This window comes from Mesoplodon mirus (genome assembly GCF_964341445.2).
Source record: "Mesoplodon mirus genome assembly, chromosome: 6".
In the NCBI taxonomy this organism is placed as follows: Eukaryota; Metazoa; Chordata; class Mammalia; order Artiodactyla; family Ziphiidae; genus Mesoplodon; species Mesoplodon mirus.
The window spans coordinates 50,828,060-50,852,785 of NC_138982.1; the positions used below are offsets into that span (position 1 = coordinate 50,828,060).

The 24,726-nt window shown below is 36.6% G+C and overlaps 2 protein-coding genes across 3 annotated transcripts in view; one reads left to right on the plus strand and one right to left on the minus strand.

The window, feature by feature from the left end:
• MRPL47 (mitochondrial ribosomal protein L47) lies at window positions 1-24,366 on the plus strand (the record flags this gene model as incomplete). Of its 2 annotated transcripts, none has more annotated exons than XM_082624631.1 (7): window positions 1-125; window positions 3,274-3,425; window positions 3,982-4,042; window positions 6,931-7,027; window positions 18,967-19,097; window positions 21,367-21,462; window positions 23,335-24,366. In XM_082624631.1, the coding sequence occupies 7 exons, from the start codon at window positions 1-3 to the stop codon at window positions 23,456-23,458; spliced, it is 786 nt and encodes a 261-aa protein (XP_082480757.1). In that variant the 3' UTR covers window positions 23,459-24,366. The 2 variants fall into 2 exon arrangements, with proteins under 2 accessions (XP_082480757.1, XP_082480758.1); XM_082624632.1 differs by having other exon boundaries at window positions 6-125; window positions 3,340-3,425.
• The window catches only part of ACTL6A (actin like 6A), a 26,493-nt gene continuing 26,021 nt past the window's right edge, over window positions 24,255-24,726 (minus strand). Inside the window, exon 14 of the mRNA XM_082624630.1 lies at window positions 24,255-24,365. Coding sequence (XP_082480756.1) covers window positions 24,285-24,365 — 81 coding nt within the window. The 3' untranslated portion in view covers window positions 24,255-24,284. The remainder of the gene's footprint in view (window positions 24,366-24,726) is intronic.

A 24,726-nucleotide genomic window follows, 5' to 3' on the forward strand; every position in this document is an offset into this window, starting at 1 on the left:
ATGCGGTTTGCTTACTTATGCGGAAAAATGGCTGCCGCCAGTTTGGCTGTTTTCTGCCGAAGAGTCTCGGCGGCCCTGAAGGCTTCCAGGTCGTTAATAAGTCCTCAGGCCCCTGCTAGCACAAGGTAAGTGATGTGAGGAGTAGGTCTGTCCACTTCTCCAACTTTGGATCTTGTTTGGTTGCCGAGATGCTGAGAAACGCTTAGGGATGGAAAGGCCCCTGGGATGGCTGGGCCCGAACCCACCTACGTGAGGAGTGAGTGACCTTGGAGAAGTCCCCCACCTGCGACATTTCCGTATCTTCCTCAAACATTTTGTTGCCACCTACTGTGGACCAGGCAGTTCGTGGGGTCTTTAGAAAACCAGTATTTGTTGAACTAAACCTAGAGGTACGGAAGCATCCTGTTCGGCTGGGTGAGTTGGGAAAAACTTCACTGAAGAGCTTTTGGCTGTGGAACTGAAGGCTGTGTCAGGTTTGGATGGATTAAAAAAGGGGTTGGAGGGTGTACTCCCAGAGTCTCTCAAAAAGAGATTGTTCAGTAAATGTTGAGGGAATAAATGAAAGTAGCCAAATGAACGGAAAGCCGCCCTGCAGGTGTGATAAAAGAATATCCTACACGTGTTGGTTATTATTTCTAGAAAGACCGCTTGTCTTCTGGACAGATCGATCATTTTTGACGTTATGGTGTACGGTTTGCTCCCTTTTATTAGCGTTTGTTTTTAATGAGTTAAATTTTAGAAGTAGTTGGGTATGTCATTTTTTTTTAAATTTATTTATTTACTTTTGGCTGTGTTGGGTCTTCGTTTCTGTGCGAGGGCTTTCTCTAGTTGTGGCAAGCGGGGGCCACTCTTCATCGCGGTGCGCGGGCCTCTCACTATCGCTGCCTCTCTTGTTGCGGAGCACGGGCTCCAGACGCGCAGGCTCAGTAGTTGTGGCTCACGGGCCTAGTTGCTCCGCAGCATGTGGGATCTTCCCAGCTCGAACCCGTGTCCCCTGCATTAGCAGGCAGATTCTCAACCACTGCGCCACCAGGGAAGCCCTGTCATTTTTTTTTTTTAAAGGAAGTAATGTATGTGCTCTTGAATCCAGCACATTTATTGGGCATCTCTCAGATAAAGTGAACTTACATTAACCTCACAGATAAGCAATTTTTTGTTTTTTTGCAGAGGTTCAGGGGTTGTAACTGGAAAAGTAGCAAACTTGAATCAGTCGTCTCTTCCATCTCATCATCGTTTTTCCTTAAAAAATTTTTTTGGATTTTTATCATTACTGTTGAATAAATATCTGTTCATTTACAGACACTTTGGAAAATAGGGTAAAGTGCTTTGAAGAAGAAAGTAAACATCAACTATGGTTTTACCATTCAGAGATAAACAGATTTTCTTCTATTCTTTTTAACTTTGAATATATAGACGTACATGAAATTTTAAAATAAAATCAGGATAATATTTACGTATATGCATTTTTGTGTTCTACCCTTGTTTCTCCAACTTTTTATTTTAAAAAATTTCAAGCCAAGAGGAAAGTTGTAAGAGTAGTACAAAGAATAACCGTATACTCTTCACCTATGTTAACCAATCCTCAGCATTTTGTCACATTTTCTATACTTTTTATATCCATGCCTTTATTTTTCTGAACTATTTGAGGCATGTCAGAATTGCAAACATCATGACACTTCAGCATATATCTCCTAAGAACAAGAACACTGTCTTAACCACAATACTACAATGATCACACTGGGGAATTTTTTTTTTCTTTCTTAATTTTTAATTCAGAGTCCAGTTAATGAACATTTATCCTGTTAATTGACGTGTATCATTAGTCTTCTTTAATCCAGAATGGTTCCTTTTTTCTCTTTCATGATACTGACATTTTTTATAAGGTCAGCCTTTTTAGAATATTCCTTCATTTGGATTTGTCTGATTGTTTCCTCATGATTAGATTCACACTAAATTTTTCTTGGTAGGAATACAACACTTGTTATACACTTCATTATTGTATTTGAGGTTATTTCCCCAGGTCATTAAATATTCTTTATAAACATGACTTTTAGATTACTGCATAATAGATTATCATACAGATGCACAATAATGTTTTTAACCATTCCCCAGTTGCACATTTACATTATTATCAGCTTTTTGATATCATATATAATGCTTTAATAGACTTTTTAAAAGTATAATTGACTTACAATATTATATTAGTTTCAGGTGTACAACATAGTGATTCGATATTTTTATACATTACAAAATGATCACCACAATAGACACTTTGATTTATCAATTCCCATCTATGATAATTTGTCTTTTTTAAACAAAATTTATTTATTTTTTATTTATTTGGTTGCATCAAGTCTTAGTTGTGGCAGGCAGGCTCCTTAATTGTGGCTCGAGGGCTCCTTAGTTGTAGCATGTGGGCTCCTTGGTTGTGGCATGCGAACTCTTAGTTGCAGCATGCATGTGGGATCTAGTTCCCAGGCCCAGGCCCCCTGCATTGGGAGCTTGGAGTCTTAACCACTGTGCCACCAGGGGAGTCCCTCTGATAATTTCTTTAGTTGAAATTTCTAAATTCAGTGGAATTACTGGGTTAAAGGAGGAAGCATTGGGGTCTCTGATGTGTTGCAAAATTAAAGTTCAGAATGTTTTTATCTGCTTATATGCCCACTAGCTGCATATGAAGGACCTAAAAATGTTACCTTAAAATATAATTATGTCGGGCTTCCCTGGCGGCACAGTGGTTGGGAATCCGCCTGCCAAGGCAGGGGACACGGGTTCGATCCCTGGTCCGGGAAGATCCCACATGCCGTGGAGCAACTAAGTTCGTGTGCCACAACTGCTGGGCCTGCGCTCCAGAGCCCGCGAGCCACAACTCCTGAGGCCTGGGCACCTGGAGCCCGTGCTCTGCAACAGGAGAGGCCACCTCAATGGGAAGCCCGTGCACCACAATGAAGAGTGGCCCCCCACTCACCGCAACTAGAGAAAGCCCGTGCACAGCAACAAAGACCCAATGCAGCCAAAAATAAATAAATTTTTAAAAATACCTTTAAAATACATATATATAATTATGTCAATATATTGGCTCTGAAGTTGCAGGATAGCAACATATATAATGGCATGTTAAAAATAATTTCTAAAGCATTTTATGAGTTTATCGTTTCTTGGGTAGAAAACCCAAGTTGGTTTTTTGACACTGTAGATGAGGAAATGATTCCGTTTATTGCTTATAAAATCCAAATGTTGTGGAACTTGAATCACCTGTTTATATATGTTCAGTTGCAGGTTTTCTCTTAGTCTGTTGACTAAGCATACACCAAATGTCACATCTTTTCACCAGTATAGATTACTTCATACCACATTGTCTAGGAGAGGACTGGAAGAATTTTTTGATGACCCAAAGAATTGGGGGGAAGAAAAAGTGAAATCTGGTGAGATACTTGGGTTGACCTATATTAAATAATTTTATTGAACCCCGTGTCATTTTGGGACTATTTATTCAGTTTGGGAATTACTTAAGTGTTTCCTTTTTTGATTTCCTTTGGGAATGTCTATTAGAGAAGATTAGAAGGACAGTATAATAGTATAGTTAACTGTAGTAGAGTTAACTGTTCCTTGGAAGGTTGGCGAAAGGTTTAGAAGAGGAGTAGGTTGAAATTAACTAAAGTGAGGTTTGGGGTTTGTTTTACATTTCATTTTTTTAGAGATAATTGATAATTAATTTATAATGATTTTAAGTATTTTGACATTAGACTGTGAAGGTACATTCTATACTAACAGTTTTTGAATGCTATTGCCAGTCACATTACTAATATATTCATGTGTTATCTAATTTAATCACAAATCCTAATTATATATTGTACTATAATATAATAAAGCTATTACACATTTTATAGGTAAGGAAACAGGTTTAGAGAGGTTAAGTAATTTGCCACAGGGCATGTAGCTAGAAAATTATTTCATGCTGTGAATTTATCATTTTAATAGGAGCTTCATGGACCTGTCAGCAATTAAGGAACAAAAGTAATGAAGATTTACATAAACTTTGGTAAGTATACTGAGTACATTAATATCTAAGTGTTTGAAGCAGTTGTAGTATAATAATGAGGTATAAACTTTATCTGATGTAAGAAATTAAAGTGATTTATAGTACTGTTGGCGATATATAAGACCATTAAAATTTTTATAAGTACTACAGAGGTTAAATTACATTATGACAGATGTATCAGAGTTCTTAAATAGTTGGGAGTTTAGAAATTTTACTGTAACTGCTACCAGTCATACTACCACTTTTATACTAAGAATTTCAAAAAACTAATAAAGGAAAATGGGGATGAGTTGGTCACATTTAGGCCTTCTTCCTTTTTATTACCTTTTGCATGGTCTGGAAGCTTTAGCTAATTTGCTTTGAGGAAGAGTATTGGAGGGTGCACTTAATTGGAAATTTGGGTAGGTTTTTCTGGCAGATTCTCCTGATAAATTAGAAAGAATTGAGAGGATTTAAGACAGATTTGCATTGTATATATACATATATAAATGAAGTATAATTGACATAACATTGTATTAGTTTCAGATGTGCAATGTAATGGTTCAATATTTGTATATATTGTAAAATGATCACAATAAGTCCAGTTAATATCTGTCACCATACATAGTTAGAAAAAGTTTTTTTCCTTGTGATGAGAATTTTCAAGATCCATTCTCTGAGGTACTTTCAAATATGCAGTACACTATTATTGACTATAGTCACCATTGCTGTACATAACATCCCCATGACTTTTTCCTTTTATAACTGGGAATTTGTATCTTTTGACCCCCCCATCCCCCCACATTAATCGACTATATTTAGCCCAGAGATATGTTTGTTTGGGCTGCACTGTGTTTTAAAAATTGGGAAGTTTCACACAAAAATAAGGATTTCTGGCTCCTCTTGAATAATCAGACCTGTGATGTTGCAACACTGAACCTGCATTTTTACATGGTGACAGTTGACTGGTCTAAATGGAGCAGTGCATACCACTTCTTACCCATCTTGTTCTTTCACCATGCTCCCTTTACTCATAATTACTATTTGTCCAGGCACTGTTGTAGGCATTTAACGTTTTATCCCTTGATTTAAAGGGTTATCTTTCATGGCAGATTAAAGAACTGTAAAATGCTTATAAAACCACTAATATTACAGGCTTATTTATGTGATACAATAAGAAATATATATTTTGTCTTTGTCTCTGATCGCTTAACACACAGCTCCTAAATCCCTTGGAATTGCCTGAGTGATACAAGTGTCTTCTAATCAGGCAGCTCTTGGCGGTGGGGGCTGGGGGGTATTGTTGTGTAGCTTCAGGACAGAGGCTGATTGCCAGAAAGGCCAAGGTGTGATTAGCGGATGGAGCATTCAGCCTCACCACCACCCCCACTTTTGGGGAGGGAGAGAGACTAGAGATCGAGTTCAGTCACCAGTGGCCAGTGATTTAATCAATCATGCCTGCATAATGACACCTCCATAATAAACCCTAAACAACTAGGTTTGGAGAGCTTCCAAGTTGGTAAGTACATGGAAGTTCTGGGAGGGTGGTGTGCCTTGAGAAGGCATGGAAGCTTTGCACCCCTTCCCCATATCTTGTCCTGTGCATCTCTTCCATCTGGCTGTTTCTGAGTTGTATCCTTTATAATAAACCAGTAAGAGAGTAAAGTGCTTTCCTGAATTCTGTGAGCTATTCTATCAAATTATCAAACCCATGGACAGGGTTGTTGGAACCCCCAGTTTGTAGCTGGTCAGTCAGGTATGTGGGAGGCCTGGAAATTGCTGTTGGCATCTGAAGTGGGGGGCAGTCTTTCTTGTGGGACTGAACACTTAAATCTGTGGAATCTGGCTCTGACTTCAGGTAGTTAGTGTCAGGGAGTTGGAAAAGACAACATGTTACTGTCAGGAAAGAAGAACCCCTCATTTGGTGTCAGAAGTGTTATGTTTAAAACAGCACAGATTCATGGTAAAAAATATGTTGTTTTAAGGCACGTTTACTGTTGGTTATTCATAAAGGGATAGTTAAGGCAGTTTTAATATTCATCCTGGCTAAAGCCAAATAGTTTATCTTTTGCCACTCCTTCCCCCCAAATTGTCTTCTTCCATACCAAAAAGTACCCCAATTCCTTTGTTTCATTTTCTTTGCCCTCCACATTTATTTCCTTTCCTTTCTTCCAGCTCTGACTCTCAATCAAACTTATTTATTCACAAAAGTCACTCACATTTGAGCTTTACCACCTCAGTGTTTTGATTTCAGTGATTTGATTGTGTTTGCTTTGGTTTCCTTTCCAGCCTAACATATCCCATCTCTATGAAGCTTTCATTGATCATCTTAGCCAGAAGGAATGTCTCATCTCTCCCACTCAATTCTCCTGGTAGTTGTTGTCTATACCACTGAGTATACCACACCACATTTCAGTTGTGGAGGGAGCATAGTGGGCTAAAAATAGAATGGGTTTTCCACCCAGGGAGTTCAGGATTTGAATTTTGAATTAGCCATGTGCCTCCCAAACCTTACTTCTCTCAGCTTTAGTTTCTTCATTTAGAATGTGTAGATAGTTCCAACTTCAGAATTGTGAGAATTCAGTGAAATAAATGTATATAATTACTTATTTAGCACATTGCCTGGTGTATAACAGGAACTGAATAAGTGTTATTTATCTTCCATCTTCTCTCTCCACTTGGAATGTAGGGACTACGTTTTATGCTTTTTTGTAACTCTTCTGGCACTTAATGCAGTATGTGGCACATGGAAAATTTATTGAACAAATGAGTAAGAATAGATATAGCTCTATATAAAGGATTATTCTAAAGGACTTTTGAGTACAGATCATTAATTTTGATGTCAAAAAAATCACAATTTTATTAATATAAGCACAGAATAGCATTACAAGCTCTGTTTTTTGATATAGGTATGTTCTCCTGAAAGAAAGAAACATGCTTCTAACTCTAGAACAGGAGGCTAAGCGGCAGAGATTGCCAATGCCAAGTCCGGAGCGGTTAGAAAAGGTGAGATTTGTGGGAGGCTGGAGACTGCTGAGTGTGGGATAAAAGCTAAAAGGTGTGAGTGTATGGTTTCTATAATTCTTGGCAAGTAGATTTCTTTCTTTCTATTTCTACTTGATTTTTAGGAAATTTACAGAGTTATGCAACTATCACTACTGTCTAATTTAGAATATTTCCATCACCCCAAAAAGAAATCTCATGCCCATCTGCAGTCACTCCCATTCCTACCTACAGCCCCCAGCATATGCGTGGACATATGTTTTTATTTATCTTGGGTAGATACCTAGGAGTAAAACTGCTGTGGTGTTTGGTAAATCTGTGTTTGAAATTTTAGGAAACAGCCCAACCATTTTCTAAAGTACCTGCACTACTTTACATTTCTAGTTCTGGTTTAGCTGCTTCTGCACAAACTAGGTCAGATTTGTTTAATGCTTTTTTCTTAAATTGATGTAAAAAACCCATAACAAAACTTATCATCTTAACCATTTTTAAGTGTACAGTTTTTTAATTAAAGCATAGTTAATTTATAAAATTGTGTTAGTTTCAGGTGTACAGCATAGTGATTTAGTTTTATATATATGTATTTTTTTCCAGATTGTTTTCTAATATGGGTTATTACAAGATATTGAACATAATTCCCTGTGCTGTGCAGTAAATCCTTGTTGCTTATCTATTTTATGTATAGTAGTTTCTATCTGTTAATTCCATATTCCTAATTTATCCTTCCCCCACTCCCTCTCCTCTTTGGTAACCATACTTTTTTTTTCTATGTCTGTGAGTCTGTTTCTGTTTTGTATGTAGATTAATTTGTATCTTTTTTTTTAGATTCAGCATATAAACGATATATGATATTGATCTTTCTCTGTCTGACTTCACTAAATATAATATTCTCTAGGTTCATCCATGTTGCTGCAAATGGCAGTATTTCATCCTTTATTGTGTCTGGGTAATATTCCATTACGTGTGTGTGTGTGTGTGTGTGTGTGTGTGTGTGTGTGTGTGTGTGTGTGTGTGTGTGTGTGTGTGTGTGTGTGTGTGTGTGTGTATGTATATACATGTGTGTGTGTATATATATGTATTTGTATATATACATCACATCTTCCTAAGCCACTTGTCTGTTCTTGGGCACTTCAGTTGTTTCCATGTCTTGGCTGTTGTAAATAGTGCTGCTGTGAACATTGGGGTGCATGTATCTTTCCAAATTCGAATTTTTCTTTTTTCCAGAAATATACCAAGGAGTGGGATTGCTGGATCATATGGTAGCGCTATTTTTAGTTTTTAAAGGAAAATTTTCTGTAGTGGCTGCACCAATTTACATTCCCACCAAAAGTGCAGAAGGGTTCCCTTTTCTTCACACCTTCTCCAGTATTTATTATTTGTAGACATTTTGATGATAGCCATTCTGACCGGTGTGAGGTGATATCTCATTTGGTTTTGATTTGCATTTCTTCAATAATTAACGGTGTTGAGCATCTTTTCGTGTGGCTGTTGGCCATCTGTATGTCTTTGGGGAAATGTCTATTTAGGTCTTCTCCCCATTTTTTGATTAGGTTGTTTGTTTTTTCAATATTGAGTTGTATGAGCTGTTTGTGTATTTTGGATATTAACCTCTTGTCAGTCGCATCGTTTACAAATATTTTCTCATGTTCTATATGTTGTCTTTTCATTTTGTTGATGGTTTCCTTTGCTGTGCAAAAGCTTTTACATTTTGATTATGTCCCATTTGTTTATTTTTGTTTTTATTTCCTTTGCTTTGGGAGACTGATCTAAGAAAATGTTGCTATGATTTATGTCTAAGAACATTTTGCCTATGTTCTCTTCTAGGAGTTTTATGGTATCATGTCTTATATTTAGGCCTTTAAACCATTTTGAGTTTATTTTTTCATATGGCGTAAGGGAGTGTTCTAATTTATTGATTTACATGTGGCTGTCCAGCTTTCCCAACACCATTTGCTGAAGAGATTCTTTTCTCCATTGTATAGTCTTGCCTCCTTCATCTAAGATTAATTGACCATAGATGTGTGGGTTTTTTTCTGGGCTCTCTATTCTCTTCCATGGATCTGTCTCTTTTTGTGCCAGTACCATAGTGTTTTGATAACTGTAGTTTTGTAGTATAGGCTGAAGTCGTAGATTAATTGACTGTAAGTGCATGGGTTTATTTTTGGACTTTCTATTCTGTTCCATTGATTTATATGTCTGTTTTTGTGCCAACGCCACTGTATTTGGATTACTGTAGTTTTGTAGTATAGTTCTGAAGTTTGGAAGGGTTGTACCTTCAGCTTTGTTCCTTTTTCTCAGGATTGCTTTGGTAATTCTGGGTCTCTTGTGGTTCCATATAAATTTTAAGATTATTTGTTCTAGTTCTGTGAAAAGTGTCATGAGTATTTTGATAGGGGTTGTGTTAAATCTGTAGATTGCTTTGGGTAGTATGGCTATTTTAACAGTATTATGTCTTCCAATCCAAGGGCATAAGGTATCTTTTCATTTCTTTGAATCATCTTCGGTTTCCTTTATCAGTGTTTTATAGTTTTCAGTGTAGAGGTCTTTCACCTTGGTTAAGTTTATTCCTAGGCTTTGTTTTTTTTGACACAATTAAAAAAAATTTTTTTAACTTTCTCTTTGTGGTATTTCATTGTTAGTGTAAAAACATGCAACAGATTTCTGTATATTAATTTTATATCCTGTTACCTTGCTGAATTCATTTATTAGTTCTTGTGTGGAGACTTCAGAGTTCTCTATATAGAGTATCATGTCATATGCAAATAGTGACAGTGTTACTTCTTCCCTTCCAATTTGGATACCTTTTATTTCTTTTTCTTTTCTGATTGCTGAGGCTGGGACATCCAATACTACGTACTACATTGAAAAGAAGTGGTGAGAGTGGGCATCTTTATTCCTGAATTTAGCAGGAAGGCTTTCAGCTTTTCACCATTGAGTATTATGTTGGCTGTGGGTTTGTCGTAAAGGGCTTTTATTATGTTGAGATATGTTCCCTCTCTACCTACTTTGGTGAGAGCTTTTAACATGAATGGATGTTGAATTTTGTCAAAAGCTTTTTGTACATCTATTGAGATGCTTGCTCGTGTGCTTTTTGTTTTTCCTTTTGTTAATGTGGTGTATCACATTGATTTGCCTATGTTGAACCATCCTTGTGACCCTGGAGTGAACCCAACGTGATCATGGTGTATGATCCTTTTTAAGTATTGCCAGATTTAGTTTGCTGATATTTTATTGAAATTTTTTGTGTCTATATTCATCAAAGGTGTTGACTTGTAATTTTCCTTTTTTTTGTAGTGTCTTTGGTGTTGGTATCAATCAGGCTACTGGTGGCTTCATAGAATATCTTTGGGAGTGTTCCCACCTCTTCAGTCTTTTGGAATAGTTTGAGAAGGTTTGGTATAAATATATAAGTTCTTTGTATGTTTGATAGAATTCCCCAGTGAAGCAGTTGGTCCTGGACTCTTGTTTGCAGGGAGTTTTTAAATTACATATTCTTTTTCACTTCTAGTGATGATCTGTTCAAATAATCTGTTTCTTCTTAACTCACTTTTGGTAGGCTGTATGTTTCTAGAAACTTGTCCATTTCTTCTAGGTTTTTCAATTTGTTGACATATAACTATTCATAGTATTCTCTTATGATTTTTTGTATTTCTGTGATATTGGTTGTTATTTCTCCTCTTTCGTTTCTTATTTTGTTTATTTGGGTCCTATTTTCTGGGTAAGCTTGGCTAAAGGTTTGTTAATTTTGTTTATGTTTTCAAAAAACCAGCTCTTAGTTTTATTGATCTGTTGTTTTTCTTTTGTTTCTATTGTTTTTTTTCTATTGTTTTTTCTATTGTTTTTTTTAAATCTCTATTTTATTTATTTCCTCTCTGATCTTTATTATTTCCTTCCTTCTGAAGACTTTAGGTTTTGTTTGTTCTTCTTTTTCTAATTCTTTTAGGTGGTAGTTTAGGTTGTTTGAGATTTTTCTTGTTTCATGAGGAAGGCCTGTATTGCTATGAACTTCCCTCTTAGAACTGCTTTTGTGGCATCCCAGTGGTGGTTATTGTCTTTTGTCTTGAGGTATTTTCTGATTCCTTCTTTGATTTCATTATTGACCCATTGGTTTTTTTGTAGCATGTTCTTTAGTTTCCATGTGTTTGTTCTTTTCCCATTTTTCTCACTGTGGTGCATTTCTAGTTTTATACCATTATGGTCAGAAAAGATGCTTGAGATAATTTCTATCTGCTTAAATTTGTTGAGGGTTGTTTTGTGACCTAGTATGTGGTCTGTCCTAGAGAATGTTCCATGCATGCTTGAATGCATGTGTATTCTGGTTTTTTTTAATGTAGTGTCCCATATGTCAATTAAGTCCAACTAGTCTGTTGTGTCATTTAGAACCTCTGTTACCTTATTGATTTTCTATCTGGATGATCTGTCCATTGATGTCAGTGGGGTGTTAAAGTCTCCTGCAATTATTGTATTATTGTCCATTTCTCCCTTTACATCTGTTAGTATTCATTTTATTTATTTAGGTGCTCCTATATTGGGTGCATGTATGTTGACGAGTGTAATATCCTCTTCTGTATTGATCCTTTTATCATTATATAGTGTCCTTTGTCTTTCTTTATGGCCTTTGTTTTAAAGTCTGTTTTGTCTGATAGGAGTATTGCTACCCCACTTTCTTGTCATTTCCATTTGCATGAAATATCTTTTTCGATCCCCTCATTTTCAGACTATGTCTTTCACCCTGAAGTGAGTCTCTCAGGCAGCATATTGTAGGTTCTTGGTTTTTTAATCCAGTCTGCCAATCTGTGTCTTTTGATTGGAGCATTTAGTCCATTGACATTTAAAGTAATTATTTATTAGTATGTACTTTTTTCCATTTTAATCTTTGTTTTCCAGGGGTTATTTTATAGTTTTCTTTGTTAATTTCTTCTTTTTGTTTTTCCTTTTGTGGCTTGGTTATTTTCTTTTGTAGTATGCTTGAGTTCCTTTTTTTTGTTTGTCATGCTGCGTGCCTTGCAGGATTCTTAGCTCCCCAGCCAAGGATTGAACCTGTGTGCTTGGCAGTGAAAGCACAGAGTCCTAACCACCAGACCACCAGGGAATTCCCTTGAGTTCCTTTCTTTTTGTTTTTGTGAATCTATTGTAGGTCTTTGATATGTGGTTACCATATCATAAGTATGGTATGTTGACCCGTAACTATATCTAGTTGCTTTAATCTGATAATCATACAAGTTCAAACACATTCTAAAAGATCTATATTTTTATTCTTCCCTCCCCAACATGTTGTGATTTTGGTGTCCTGTTTTACATCTTCATGCTTATCCTTTTGCTGTTAATTGTAATTACCATTGCTTTTACAAAATTTCTTTGTTTTTTAACCTATGTACTGGCTTATTTAAATGATTTTCAGTCCTTTTATATATTTGCCTTTCCTACTGTGATTTTCCCTTTCCTATAGAGTCTTTCTTCTTTTCTATTTAGAGAAGACCCTTCAATATTTCTTTTAGGGTAGGTTTAGTATTGCTGAATTCTTTTAATTTTTGCTTGTCTGAGATATTCTTTCTCTTTCTATTCTAAATGATAATCTTGCAGGGTAGAGTATCCTAGGTTGCAGGATTTTCCCCTTTCAGGGCTTGAGTATATTGTGCTACTCCTTTCTGGCTTTATGGGAGTTCCCTTGTAACTGACTTTTTGTTTTTCTCTTGCTGCCTTTAGAATCTTCTCTTTATCTTTACCTTTTGCTGCTTTAATTATGATATGTCTTGGTGTTGTGAGTCTGTTTGGGTTCATCTTGTTTGGGACCCCCTATGCTTCCTGTACCTTGATATCTGTTTCCTTCTTTGGGTTTGGGAAGTTTTCAGCCATAATTTCTTCAAATACATTTTTGATCCCCTTCTCTCTCTCTCTCTCTCTTCTCCTTTTGGAATCCCTATTATGTGTAGGTTGGAGTGCTTTATAGTATCCCATAGATCTCATCTGTTGCTTTCATTTTTTTAAATTTTATTTTTATTTATTTATTTTTAAATTAAAAAAAATTTTTTTTTGGCTGTACTGGATCTTTGTTGCTGCATGAGGGCTTTCTCTAGTTGCAGCAAGTGGGAGCTACTCTTTGTTGTGGTGCTTTCATTTTTTTCATTTGTCTTTCTGTCTGCTATTTTGATTGGGTAGTTTCCATTATTCTGTCTTCCAGATTACTTATTGGTCCTTCTGTGTCATTTAGTGTGCTATTCATTGCTTCTAGATTGGTTTTCATACCGGCAATTGAATTGTCTAATTTTGATTGGTTCATCTTTATAAAGCTTCTGGTTCCTTGTTATAATGATCTTTATTTTTATTATTTTTATCTGCTTTTATTTATTTATTTATTTAAAATTATGTGTTTATTTATTTACTTTTGGCTGTGTTGGGTCTTCGTTGCTGCTCATGGGCTTTCTCTAGTTGGGGCGAGCAGGGGCTACTCTTCATCACAGTCCATGGGCTTCTCATTACAGTGGCTTCTCTTGTGGAGCATGGGCTGTAGGTGTGCAGACTTCAGTAGTTGTGGCACATGGGCTCAGTAGTTGTGGCTCATGGGCTCTAGAGCGCAGCCTCAGGAGTTGTGGGTGAGCACAAGTTGTGTGTGAGCAGCGGGCTTAGTTGCTCCACGGCATGTGGGATCTTCCCAGACCAGGGATTGAACCCGTGTCCCCTGCATTGGCAGGTGGATTCTTAACCACTGCGCCACCAGGGAAGTCCCTGCTTTTACTGTTTCCATTTTGAACTCAGAGTCTGTAGAATGGTGAGGTCTATTTTATTATTTGTTCTTTCAGGGACTTTCTCTTGTTTTTTTAAATTGGGAGCAGTTCTTCTGTTTTTTCGGTTTACTGAACTTTCTGAATTTAGGAAAAACAGTTATCTATTGTGGTCTTAAAGGGATGTTTTTATGTGGGAGTGTCCCTGTGTAGACTGTGTCCAGTATTTTTGGTGTGAGGGCTGGTTTTGGATGCCAGTCATGTCCTTCTTAAGAGTACTCATCGTTATTTCCTTGATAGGGGCTGTGACTGGTGTCTAGAGTCTGGGCTGGATGTGAGGCAGGGCTTCCTCTTGGCTCTGTAGCTGTCACTGCCCAGTCAGGGGTGGGGTCTGCTCCCCAGTTGTTGGAGTAGAAGCCTGAGGGTCAGGTTCAATTAGTCTCTGTTGCCCTGGCCCAAAGGAGGTGATTGCTGAAGCAAGTGAGGCTCCTGTGGTCACAGCAAACCTGTGCACCACCTGTGTGGTTCTGTTTGGAAGCATCCCAGGGTCCTATCACTTTCTGTGTTGTGTTTGTTCCAGATCTAGTGCAAGGCTGTGGCGTGGAGTAGGGTGGAGGTTGGGGCATTGTGTCTTCAGGAATTGAGGTGGCTGTGCTACAGCCTGAGATCTGGGCTGCCTCTGTGACAGACTTCTCCAGGACCTGTCTTCCCCAGATCTAGTGCTCAGCTGCACAGAGAGGGCAGAACCAGGGTGCTCTCTCTGGGACACCAAGCCTGGCCTGTCTGGGTACTCTTGCCCTGGGCCTGTCTGCCTGAGATTCAGTGCTTAGCTGCTTTGCATTCTTGTGGCCAGTGCCCAATGCGCCCTCTGACAGTGTCTGCCTGACTAGACACTGCTCCCATGTGTGCACTGATAATAGTCTCTGTGGCTCTGCCCAGATCACATCCCAGGCACCCTGGTCTGTCTCTGCCTAAGTAGACTGAATCTTTGCCCTGATCTCATGCCAGGCTATGGTGTGGAGTGAGCGAGGTCGGGGCATTAGCCGTTTCAGATTGGGAAGTACAGCAAGACAGCAGCTGTCAGTGCAAGGCTCTCTCAGACCTAATTGTTAGCAAGCCAGCATGCGTGCACTCCTCCCAAGTAGAGTCAAGGCTTCTCTAGCTCTTCTGTCTGTCTCAGCGGATTTCCCACCAGGCAAAGAGGCTTGTCTCCTCGTGCAGGACCCCAGGATTGGGATGGGGGTGCCCAGATTGTGGGTTGATCCACTCCCTCCTTAGAGTGAGGGTCTGCCCATGTGAACCTTCTCTTCCTTACAGATCCTTCCCAGGGGCACAGGTCCTCACCTGATGCCCCTTTTTTTCTGTTCTACCTGGTTACATGGAGATCTTTCGTGCAGCATTGGTTGTGTAGGAGATCTTCTGCCAGTTTCCAGTTAGTTTTCTGTGAGAATTGTTCCACATGTAGATGTATTTTTGATGTGTTTTTTGGGGGGGAGGTGAGCTCTACTTCCCCCTACTCTGCCATCTTGATTCCCCTGCTGTAGCTCAATAATATTAAGTATGTTCACATTACTGTGAAAAGGTCAACTATTATTTAGGTTAGATTTTCTTCATCATTAAAAAGAAATCACTTGGGTTCTTTATTTCCATTCCTAGAGGTAATCAATCCTGTGTGTTTCCTATTCATCCATCAGAATTTCATCAGAATTTTTCTCTGCATGTGCCTGATTATTTTTATTTACACAAATGTGGTTATACAGTATATACTCTTCTGAAACTTGCGTCTTCTACCTACTAGTGTATTTTGGAGATTTTTCCGTATCAGTAAGTGCAGAAGATCTGCCATTATTTTTTTCATGGCTGTACATGTTTAAGGTATTTCTTCCATGTAGAGGTTTTATGTTTTATTTAGTTAGATTTATCAGGTTGTTTCTTTTTTTCATAGAGTGCTTTCAGGGTCAGCTCTTTATTGATTTTTTTCTGTTTCATAGTAAGTAGTCAGTGAGATTGGAACCCAGCTTTTTGTAATGGCTTCAGTCTTGCTACCTTACCTCAGCTGCTTCAGGTTTCTTTCCCCACACTGCTCACCACCATTAGGACCTGATATTCCTGCAGAGAGTCAAAGAAGGTGTGGGATAAAATCTCAATTATTTACCCTAATTATGGAGAAGGTTATTCTGCCTTTATAAACATTGAGTTAATCATATTTTGGCGTTTTTAAACTTTATTTTGATAACACATTAGGCTGACAGAAAAATTACAAGAAAAATACAAAGAGGCATCCTTCACCCAAATTCCCTATGTATTTTACCACATTTGCTTTATCCGTCTTTGCCTCCTCTCCACATAAGTACATTTTTCCTCAGCTGTTTGAAAGTTATATATGTGCTGTCCCTTTACCCGTAACTACTTCAGTGTATATTGCCAAAAAAAACAAGGATATTTCCTTATATAACCACTGTACAGTTTTCAAAATCAGGAAATTAACATTGATACAATACTATAATCTACAGATCTTACTGAAATTTCATTAGTTATTCCAACATGTCCTTTTATAGCAAAAAAAACCCTGGCTGGTGTGTTTTCAGTGTTGTCTCTTGAGTCTCCTTGATCTGATTACTCAGTCTTTCTTTGTGTTTCATGACATTGACACTGTTGAAGAGGATGGGCCAATTTGGGTTTGTGATGTTTCTCATGATAATCATGATGATTGGCAGTAATATCATAGAAGTGATGCTGTATTCTTCACAGTGCATCATATGAAGAGGCATGCAATGTTGATTTGTTCTGTTACTGAACTTGTTAGCATTAGTAATTTGGTTAGCCTGGTGTCAGGTTTCTCCACTGGAGAGTAACTACATTTTTCTTTACATTGAGATCATGTAAATATCTTTTAAACCCTCCAACTTGGACTCATTGGTTTTAGCATCTATTGATGATGATTTTTGCCTCAGTCAGTGATTATTACTGTGATGTTTGCTAAATGGTGATTTTCTAATTTCATTGTTCATTCTACATTATTTGTTAGCTTTCTTCTGTAAGGAAGGGCTTTTCCTTTCCTCCATGTCTTCCTTTCCTTTCCCTTTTCTTTCTTGAGTCATGCATGCAAATTTTATTCAATGAGTTAAAATCCTTTAATATCATCATTCTAGATTTGGCCAGTGTGTTTTCCTTGCCTATATGTCCTCATCATTCTTTGATGAGGAATAGCAAGATATTCTGGATTCATCTTGTACTTTTCCTGCCCCAACCCTGGAATCAGCTGTTTTACAGAGGAACCCTGATTCCTTTGAATGGAGAATGGTATATTTAGAAACTAAGATCTGGGTGGTACATGTTTTCATTGCTACAAAACATTTGTAAAGTAATGTTACTTTATTTTTAGGTATATTTGGCAACTCTTCTTTTAAGGAAAGTTATGCTTTAGAGACTCTTCTAGGTGGATCGGCTGTTTATAAGTAGCACATTGTTTATTTGATGAAAAAGCTTTTGCTATAATGGTGCTGTTCTGATAAGACTTTTAAACTGCAATAATAGATTATCCCCTCTCCCTGCTTTAAAGAATATATTTCAGAGGTGAACTTCAGCCCAGTCAATCATATATGTACTATACTTTCTGAATTAGTAGAATCTAAAATAGTAAAAGTTTTAAACTGAAAGTGATTATAATTTTTTAACCTCAAATACAGTTTTCTCAGTGCTTTGTGACATACTACTAACGAAAATTTATCAAGAAAAGTTTTAAAAGAATTATTCTCAATTTAAGATATAAGCTGAAGCTTCAGAACTATGTAAGGACACTTTTGGCTCTGGGAAAGTTGTAAACTAGAAAAGAAAGCTCTTTGAAGTTGGCTTTTTTGAATGGGGTGTATCTAATTGATACTTTTGATTTTCTTTCTCATCTGTTGGCATGAGCATGAATAATTGGATGTTAACTCTGTGGACTTGGTAGCCATTTATTTTCTATCTTTGAACATGAATAATTGGATGTTAACTCTGTGGACTTGGTAGCCATTTATTTTCTATCTTTGTGAGCTAACATTAGATTTCAGTTAGGAACCTCAGCCCTGACCTTGGGCAGACTCTTTAATGTAGTCAGTCAACAGCCAGGTTTACTGAGTTCCTAAGGGTCAGAGAGCTTTGTATTAGGCCCTCATCAGTGTAGTCTCTTCACTCTTCTAAGTTTGTCTGTCTTCAAGATAGGATTTGTCATTCTTACCCATCTTTTATTTCTCAAGGATTTTGTAGAAATTCGTGTAGTGTGAGGATTTAGTGTGGCTTTGAGTCAAGTAGGCCATAAAAGTGCTGAGTGTGAGCTGCATATATAGGTTATGAAGTAGCTCATCTAAATATGTGGCTTTCACATCTCTCTTAGGTTCCACAGCTACCTGGGGAATTATCTTTATAATCTAATACCCCTCCCGTTTTTAGGTTTCTTATAAGGAACAAGTACGTATATGCAGTATTTCATATCTGTTATGATGCTTAAGATAATACACATATATCACTACCTAAAAATGGCTCTCAGGATTTAGAATTATGAAAAAATTTAGCTCACCTGTCATTACAATCCCCAATGTATGAGTATTTATTTTTGAATAAGTATGTATTGCTCAGCCAATATATTATTATGTACAATGTCAAACATAATAGAAATGTTAAAAGAAAGAGATAAAAAATAGAAGTTCTAATGGTATCTTCTTGTGTCTTGATGGATCTTTGTAGATTAGTATCAGGATAGGTTGGTATTCCATTCCCTATAATAGCAACAGCTGCCAAGTAGGTCAAAATTTCTGTATCTGAGTGTTAGGGACACACTAATTAATTAAGGCCAAAACATAGGTTTTAATATTTAAAAAGCAGCTGTTAATCACTTCTTAATAGCTCATTGAGTTTTAAAATGATGAGTCAAATTGGGTCTCCAAAAGGAATCTATGCAAGTGTATCCTACTCCAAACAAAAGTAATATATGGAAATTTGAGCTGAATAGATTTTCATTTAAATGAAACTAAACTAAAAAAATTACAAAACGTGATATTACAGACACCTATGTATATGTATACCCAGCCAGAAAGATTTTTAGGAAATATTTGACAGAATGGTTTTTTGACAAAAAGATTCATCATAGGTTTTCTGTAGCATAGTCATTATGTGTTTTCTTTCTTTGGAATTCTGTCATGTGGTGATTGTTGAAATTATATCTTTCTATTCTCTTCTCAGGTAGTAGATTCCATGGATGCATTAGATAAAGTTGTTCAGGAAAGGGAAGATGCCCTCAGACTTCTTCAGACTGGTCAAGAAAAAGCTAGACCTGGTGCTTGGAGAAGAGATATCTTTGGAAGAATCATCTGGTACATAGTGGCTCTTCTAAGATGAGAGTGAAGTCCCATGCCTCATTCCCCATCCAGCATCTTTTAAGAATATGAGATATATTAGCTGTATGTAATATGCAAAGAGGCCCCCAAACCCCTTTTGAACTTCAGGATATAAATGAAGGTAGCTGTATCTAGTAGCCAGGCATCCCATTCCCATGATTCAGTTATTTATAGGTTCTTTATAATAGTGGTTCTTAATCTTATGTGAATCAAATGACCTTTTAAGAATTTGATGAAAGTTATAGATCCTTCCTCCAGGAAAAAGTTACATATGCACATGTAATTTTAGAGGGTTATAAATCCCATGAAGCTAATTTTAGGACACACCTATCCTCTTTGCGCATTAAGAACCTGGAACTATTAAAAAAGTTCTCCAGGAATAAGGCCACATGAACCGGTCTCAGTTTGCTCCCATTGCCATTAGGATAGGCCCTAGACCAAATTTTGAATAAAATAAACCAGTTTATTTTCATTAAATCTTTCCACCTTTGTGGCATCTTGTCCCCTATGTCCAGTTCCAAAGTCCTGTCAGACGTTGGGAAAGGATGTGATAGTAAACATTCACACTGAGGTATAAGTAATTGAGAAGACCCAGTATATTCTCTCTTCCAGGGGTTTATTTGCATTTGGGTTGAACTACCAAAAGGAAGCATCTTTAGTAAAATTTTTGTCATCAGTCAGCAAGATGAGGAAGGCATTTTGGGTGGTTGGAGACCTTCCCTGTACTCTTGAAATTACACTATAAAACAGCACTTAATGCATTTGGTAGATTCTTTTAATGGAGTTTGCGGTAATGGGGCTGCTTGGAGCCACATTTAGGGGAGTGGCTGTGTTGTCTGTAACCGTGTAATCCAGTACAGAAAAGAGAGGAATTGCCAAAACACCTGCCTAAGAACTTTGATCTATTTTATTTTCTACTAAACTTTATTGGGATTAATCCAATTGAGGCCAGTTAGGAAGGGGTGAGGATACGGGAGAGAATGTGTGTCAGTTTTAGAATCTGTAAGAGTGCTATTCTCATTAAGGTTTAAAAATTTTTGCTTTTTAACTTTCCTGGAGTTAAACAAAGTAGGGAACAAAGCAGTTATATCAGGACTTGCCTGGTGGTTCAGTGGTTAAGATGTAGCTCTTCCAATGCAGGGGGCTCCGGTTCAAATCCTGGTCTGGGAACTAAGATCCCACATCTTGCGTGGCCAGGAAAAAAAAAAAAAGCAGTTACATCATCTTTCCAATGTAGCTTATTAAATGAAACATTATAATTCCAATGCCTTTTCCCTAATTTTCTGTTGCATGTTAAAATATTTAAATTAGCCTTTTAAATGCAGAGATTCTTCAAAACATTACATCTAAATTTTTTTTTCTGACAAAAAATCATGTGGCAGTAATATCAGAGAATACTTTTTGGATGTGTCTTTCCCTTGGTTGTTGAAAAATAGTGGTAGACTATCATCCTGATGAACTGAGGGAATTCAGTGCCTCTATCTATTCTGCTTAAAGCAGTGTGGTGCATTGCTCCAGTGGCACTGCCTGTCAAATTATATGCTAAATGCCAAAATTACAAAGAGATTGGAACTTAGGCTTCTGATATTATAGATTAATTATGGAGTTTTAGAGAAGATTGGTTATATGCCCTGAAATTAATCCTGTTACTTTTTTAATTGAAATATTTTCAAATAAATGTTACAGTATGAATTCACAATTTCCTCTTTTCCTACTCAGCATTATGATTTTTTTAGGTTTTGTTATGTTGAGATAGATAATAGATATCTATATCAGTTGGTGCAATTTACTTACATTTTAAAAACAAAACATATACATGTAAATATCAATGTTTCAAATTACGTGTGTGTATACATGTGTATGTGTACATATATAAAATTAGTACACACATATATATGTAGTAAAAGTACAAAATACATCTGGTAATGATACACTCCAGTTTATGGCTAGAAGCTATTGTTATTGTGAAAGTAGAGAACTTAAGCTGTGTCTTTAAACTTTTATATATATATATTTTTAAAAGAGTGATCTGAAGCAAACATTGCAAAATATTAACATCTGCAATTTTGCAGTGGATTCATAAGTGTCTTATATTTAAACTATAAAATTTTTTAAATCTTTAAAAAGCCAATTACATCTCATTTTATTGAAAACATACTTAGTTCAAAGAAGGCTAAAACTCTGTAAAAAAGTGAAAATGTATTAAATGTTTTCTGTAGGGTGATACCTTTTGTTTTCTTGGCAGGCACAAGTTCAAGCAGTGGCCTATACCTTGGTACCTAAATAAAAGATACAATAGAAAACGATTCTTTGCAATGCCCTATGTGGAACGTTTTGTCAGGTGAGCACAAGTACCATTAGTACTAAAATGTATCGTTACATCAGATGACGTGTGTTAAGCTTTTATATAACTAATACATGTTCATTGTGAAAAAACTAGAAAAATCAGGTAAAAAAAATTAGTCTTATGTAGTTTCACCATCCAGAAATAGCTACTGTTAACATTTTAATGTATATCCTTTCAAAAGTTTTGTCTTTCTATTCATCAATCTGTTCTGTGTAAGTAGATGATTAAATCTTTTTGGATTGTTAAAAGGAAGGTCCAAATACTTCAGCTGCATAGAATGTGAGCTCATGTTATTGCAGGGCTTGGTGAAATGAAATAAGCAATTGAAGAAATTAACTGCACTGGCTTTTCCTCCTCGCTGTCTCCAAACCTAATGTGCAATTTGATCCTTTTGTCCCTTCACCGTAATAGGTGAAGCTGTAAATAATGTGACTTTAATGTATGAGAATTTATGAATGCAGTGTCACTTTTACAGGCCTTAAATATATTGTTTTTGAAACTACCTTTAGCCTTACCTTCAGAGCATGCAGCATAATCTTCTGGATATTCTTAAGAATAGCAAACCTTTATTCTTTCACATGGGTTTATTTTTTTAAATGGCCAAAATTTAGTTGGAGCGAAGACTGATGAATAGAATGCGTAATCTGATTTCAACTTTGTTTAGTCTTACTTTATACTTAATTTATAAAGTAGCTTATATATTTTGTATATGTATTTTTCTCTCTATCCAAATATAACCCTTATCTCAAATTTCTGTGACCTCCCCCATAGCACTGGCATATTGTAGTTATTCAGTACCTTTTTTTTTTTTAAATATAAAGGCCTTTATTTCACCTTCACTCTGGAATGAGTTTTGCTGAATATAGAATTCTTTTTTAATTTTTTAAATAAATAAATAAATAAATATTTATTTATTTATTTATTTATTTATGGCTGCATTGGGTCTTCATTGCTGCGCGGGCTTTCTCTAGTTGCAGCAAGCAGGGCCTACTCTTCGTTGTGGTGCACAGGCTTCCTATTGCGGTGGCTTCTCTTGTTGCGGAGCACGGGCTCTAGGTGCGGGGGCTTCAGTAGTTGTGGCTCGTGGGCTCTAGAGCACAGGCTCAGTAGTTGTGGCACATGGGCTTCGTTGCTCCGCGGCATGTGGGATCTTCCTGGACCAGGGTTCGAACCCGTGTCCCCCGCATTGGCATGCTGATTCTTAATCACTGTGCCACCAGGGAAGTCCCAGTACCTGTCTCTTAACTGTACTGTTATATTTCAATTTTAGTAGAGGCTAGGCATCCATGAATTTATCATTTGCAATTTTGATAATTCGAAAGTGACCTTAGAAGTCAACATAATTTAGCTGAGGCACAAAGGCCTAATGCCCTGGGATGCTGATAGGTAGAGGCAAACCCAGAGTGGCTAGTCCAGCTAGCACGAAGCGTCATCTCTTAGCATGGCTTTATTCTCTCAGTTGTGGGGAAATGATGTTGGACTGAGTGCTATTTGAAATTAGGGAATTCCTAAACATCTCAGGATGTATCTCTTTAAAATATCTAATGTATTCAATAAAACTACATTATTTCTAAAAATAAAGGAGAAAGCCCAGTCTGTTAGAGGCTCACAGGTCTGTTCTTCCTTTCCAGTCAGGAAATACGAAGGAGAATTGGTGTAGCGTTACAGATGCTTTGATTTCATGTTTATCTTTGACTTGTGTAGGTTTACAATGATTATTCAAGTTTAAATAATATACATTACACACCTAATACAGAGATGGGCATGATTGAGGTCTTTAAGTGATTGATTTGGACGTATATTGACGGTACCGAGTAACAGGGAAATAGTTTTGTATAAATTGCTGTTATGCTTTTATTTACCTAGATTGAGAACTGAGAAACAAGCCCGCATCAAAGCAAGGAAGAGAAGTTTAGCAAGCAAGAAAGCAAAGTTTCTTCGGGAAAAGTTTCCACATCTTTCTGAAGCCCAGAAGTCAAGTCTTGTCTAAGATATCTGAGCTCTTAATTTACCATCTTGTTTTTCTTGGATTACAATCTGTATACAAAAGTAAATACATATTAAGTGGTTTATAAATAACTTGTGTTTTTAGTCAAATGACTGTTGACTGTTTTAAGTGTTATTATGGCATGCTAAATCTGGAAGTGGTCAAAATCAGGTATAAAGTTCAGATTAAATTCCCATTTTATAAATTCTGACATCTAAGCAGGCTTTTAATCGCCTGTATCGTAGAGTGGGAAAGTGATATCAACTGCTATAGCAAAGGCAATAAGGTAAGTTTGGAATTCAGGTAACCTTTTTACTACTATTGTTACTAGATGTAAAGGGGCTGTGGATTCTACTGTTAATAAACAGTGAGTACTTCCATTCAAAATAATGATAAATACATTTAGTACTTAAAGTGGCAAGTTACAACACAGCAGTCCAAAAAAAAAAGTATTTCTGGAGTGGCTAGTAATTTTTATTTAATTTTAAAAGCCTAAGGTAAAAAACATAGGCAGTAAGTTTTACTAGTCAATAAAAAGCAATTCTACCATAAACAGAGTTGGAAAGCGTTTTACTGAAAGCAAAATATTTAGAGAAAATAGACATTTATACAAAATTATAAAATGCTTGTAATAAGAATAAGTGCATTTCAAGGAAAGCACCAACTTATTTTAATTTACAGAGCCAGTTAAAGCCTTAAAAAATTTAAGTGGAAATTGAAATATGCAAAAATGTATAAACATTCTACAAAAGATGGTTGTTCTTTTCCTGAGTATACTAAAGCTATGAAACGTAAGATGACAAAGAAGGTAGACGTTTGGGAACTCTTCTCAAGGGCATTTCCTTTCTACACACTGCTTCCCTCCTTCTTCATATTCTTGTTTGGAAATCCACATCTGCTGAAAGGTGCCCTGTGAAATGGAAAGAAAAAATTACGTATGTACCTTTCTATTAGAAAATTTTTTCTTTTAATAATATCTTATCACAACTCCTAATTTTTGAAGAACTCTTAAACCCCTCCCCAAATAGTACTCAAATTACACCCTTCTTTTTTCTGCCCTCCTCCAGAACACGCAAAGACGCTACTTAGTCTTGCCCAAGTTTATATAGAATATTAAATCTTTCTATACTGTCATGAGGATTTAGAAAATGCTGGGAAAGGAAGATGAAGAGTTTAGCTATGAAGGACTGATGAAGGTAACAACAAATTGTTGGAAGGCTTGATCCTAGTACAGCATTGATGAAATGTTCTAGCATTTGATTAATGGTAAC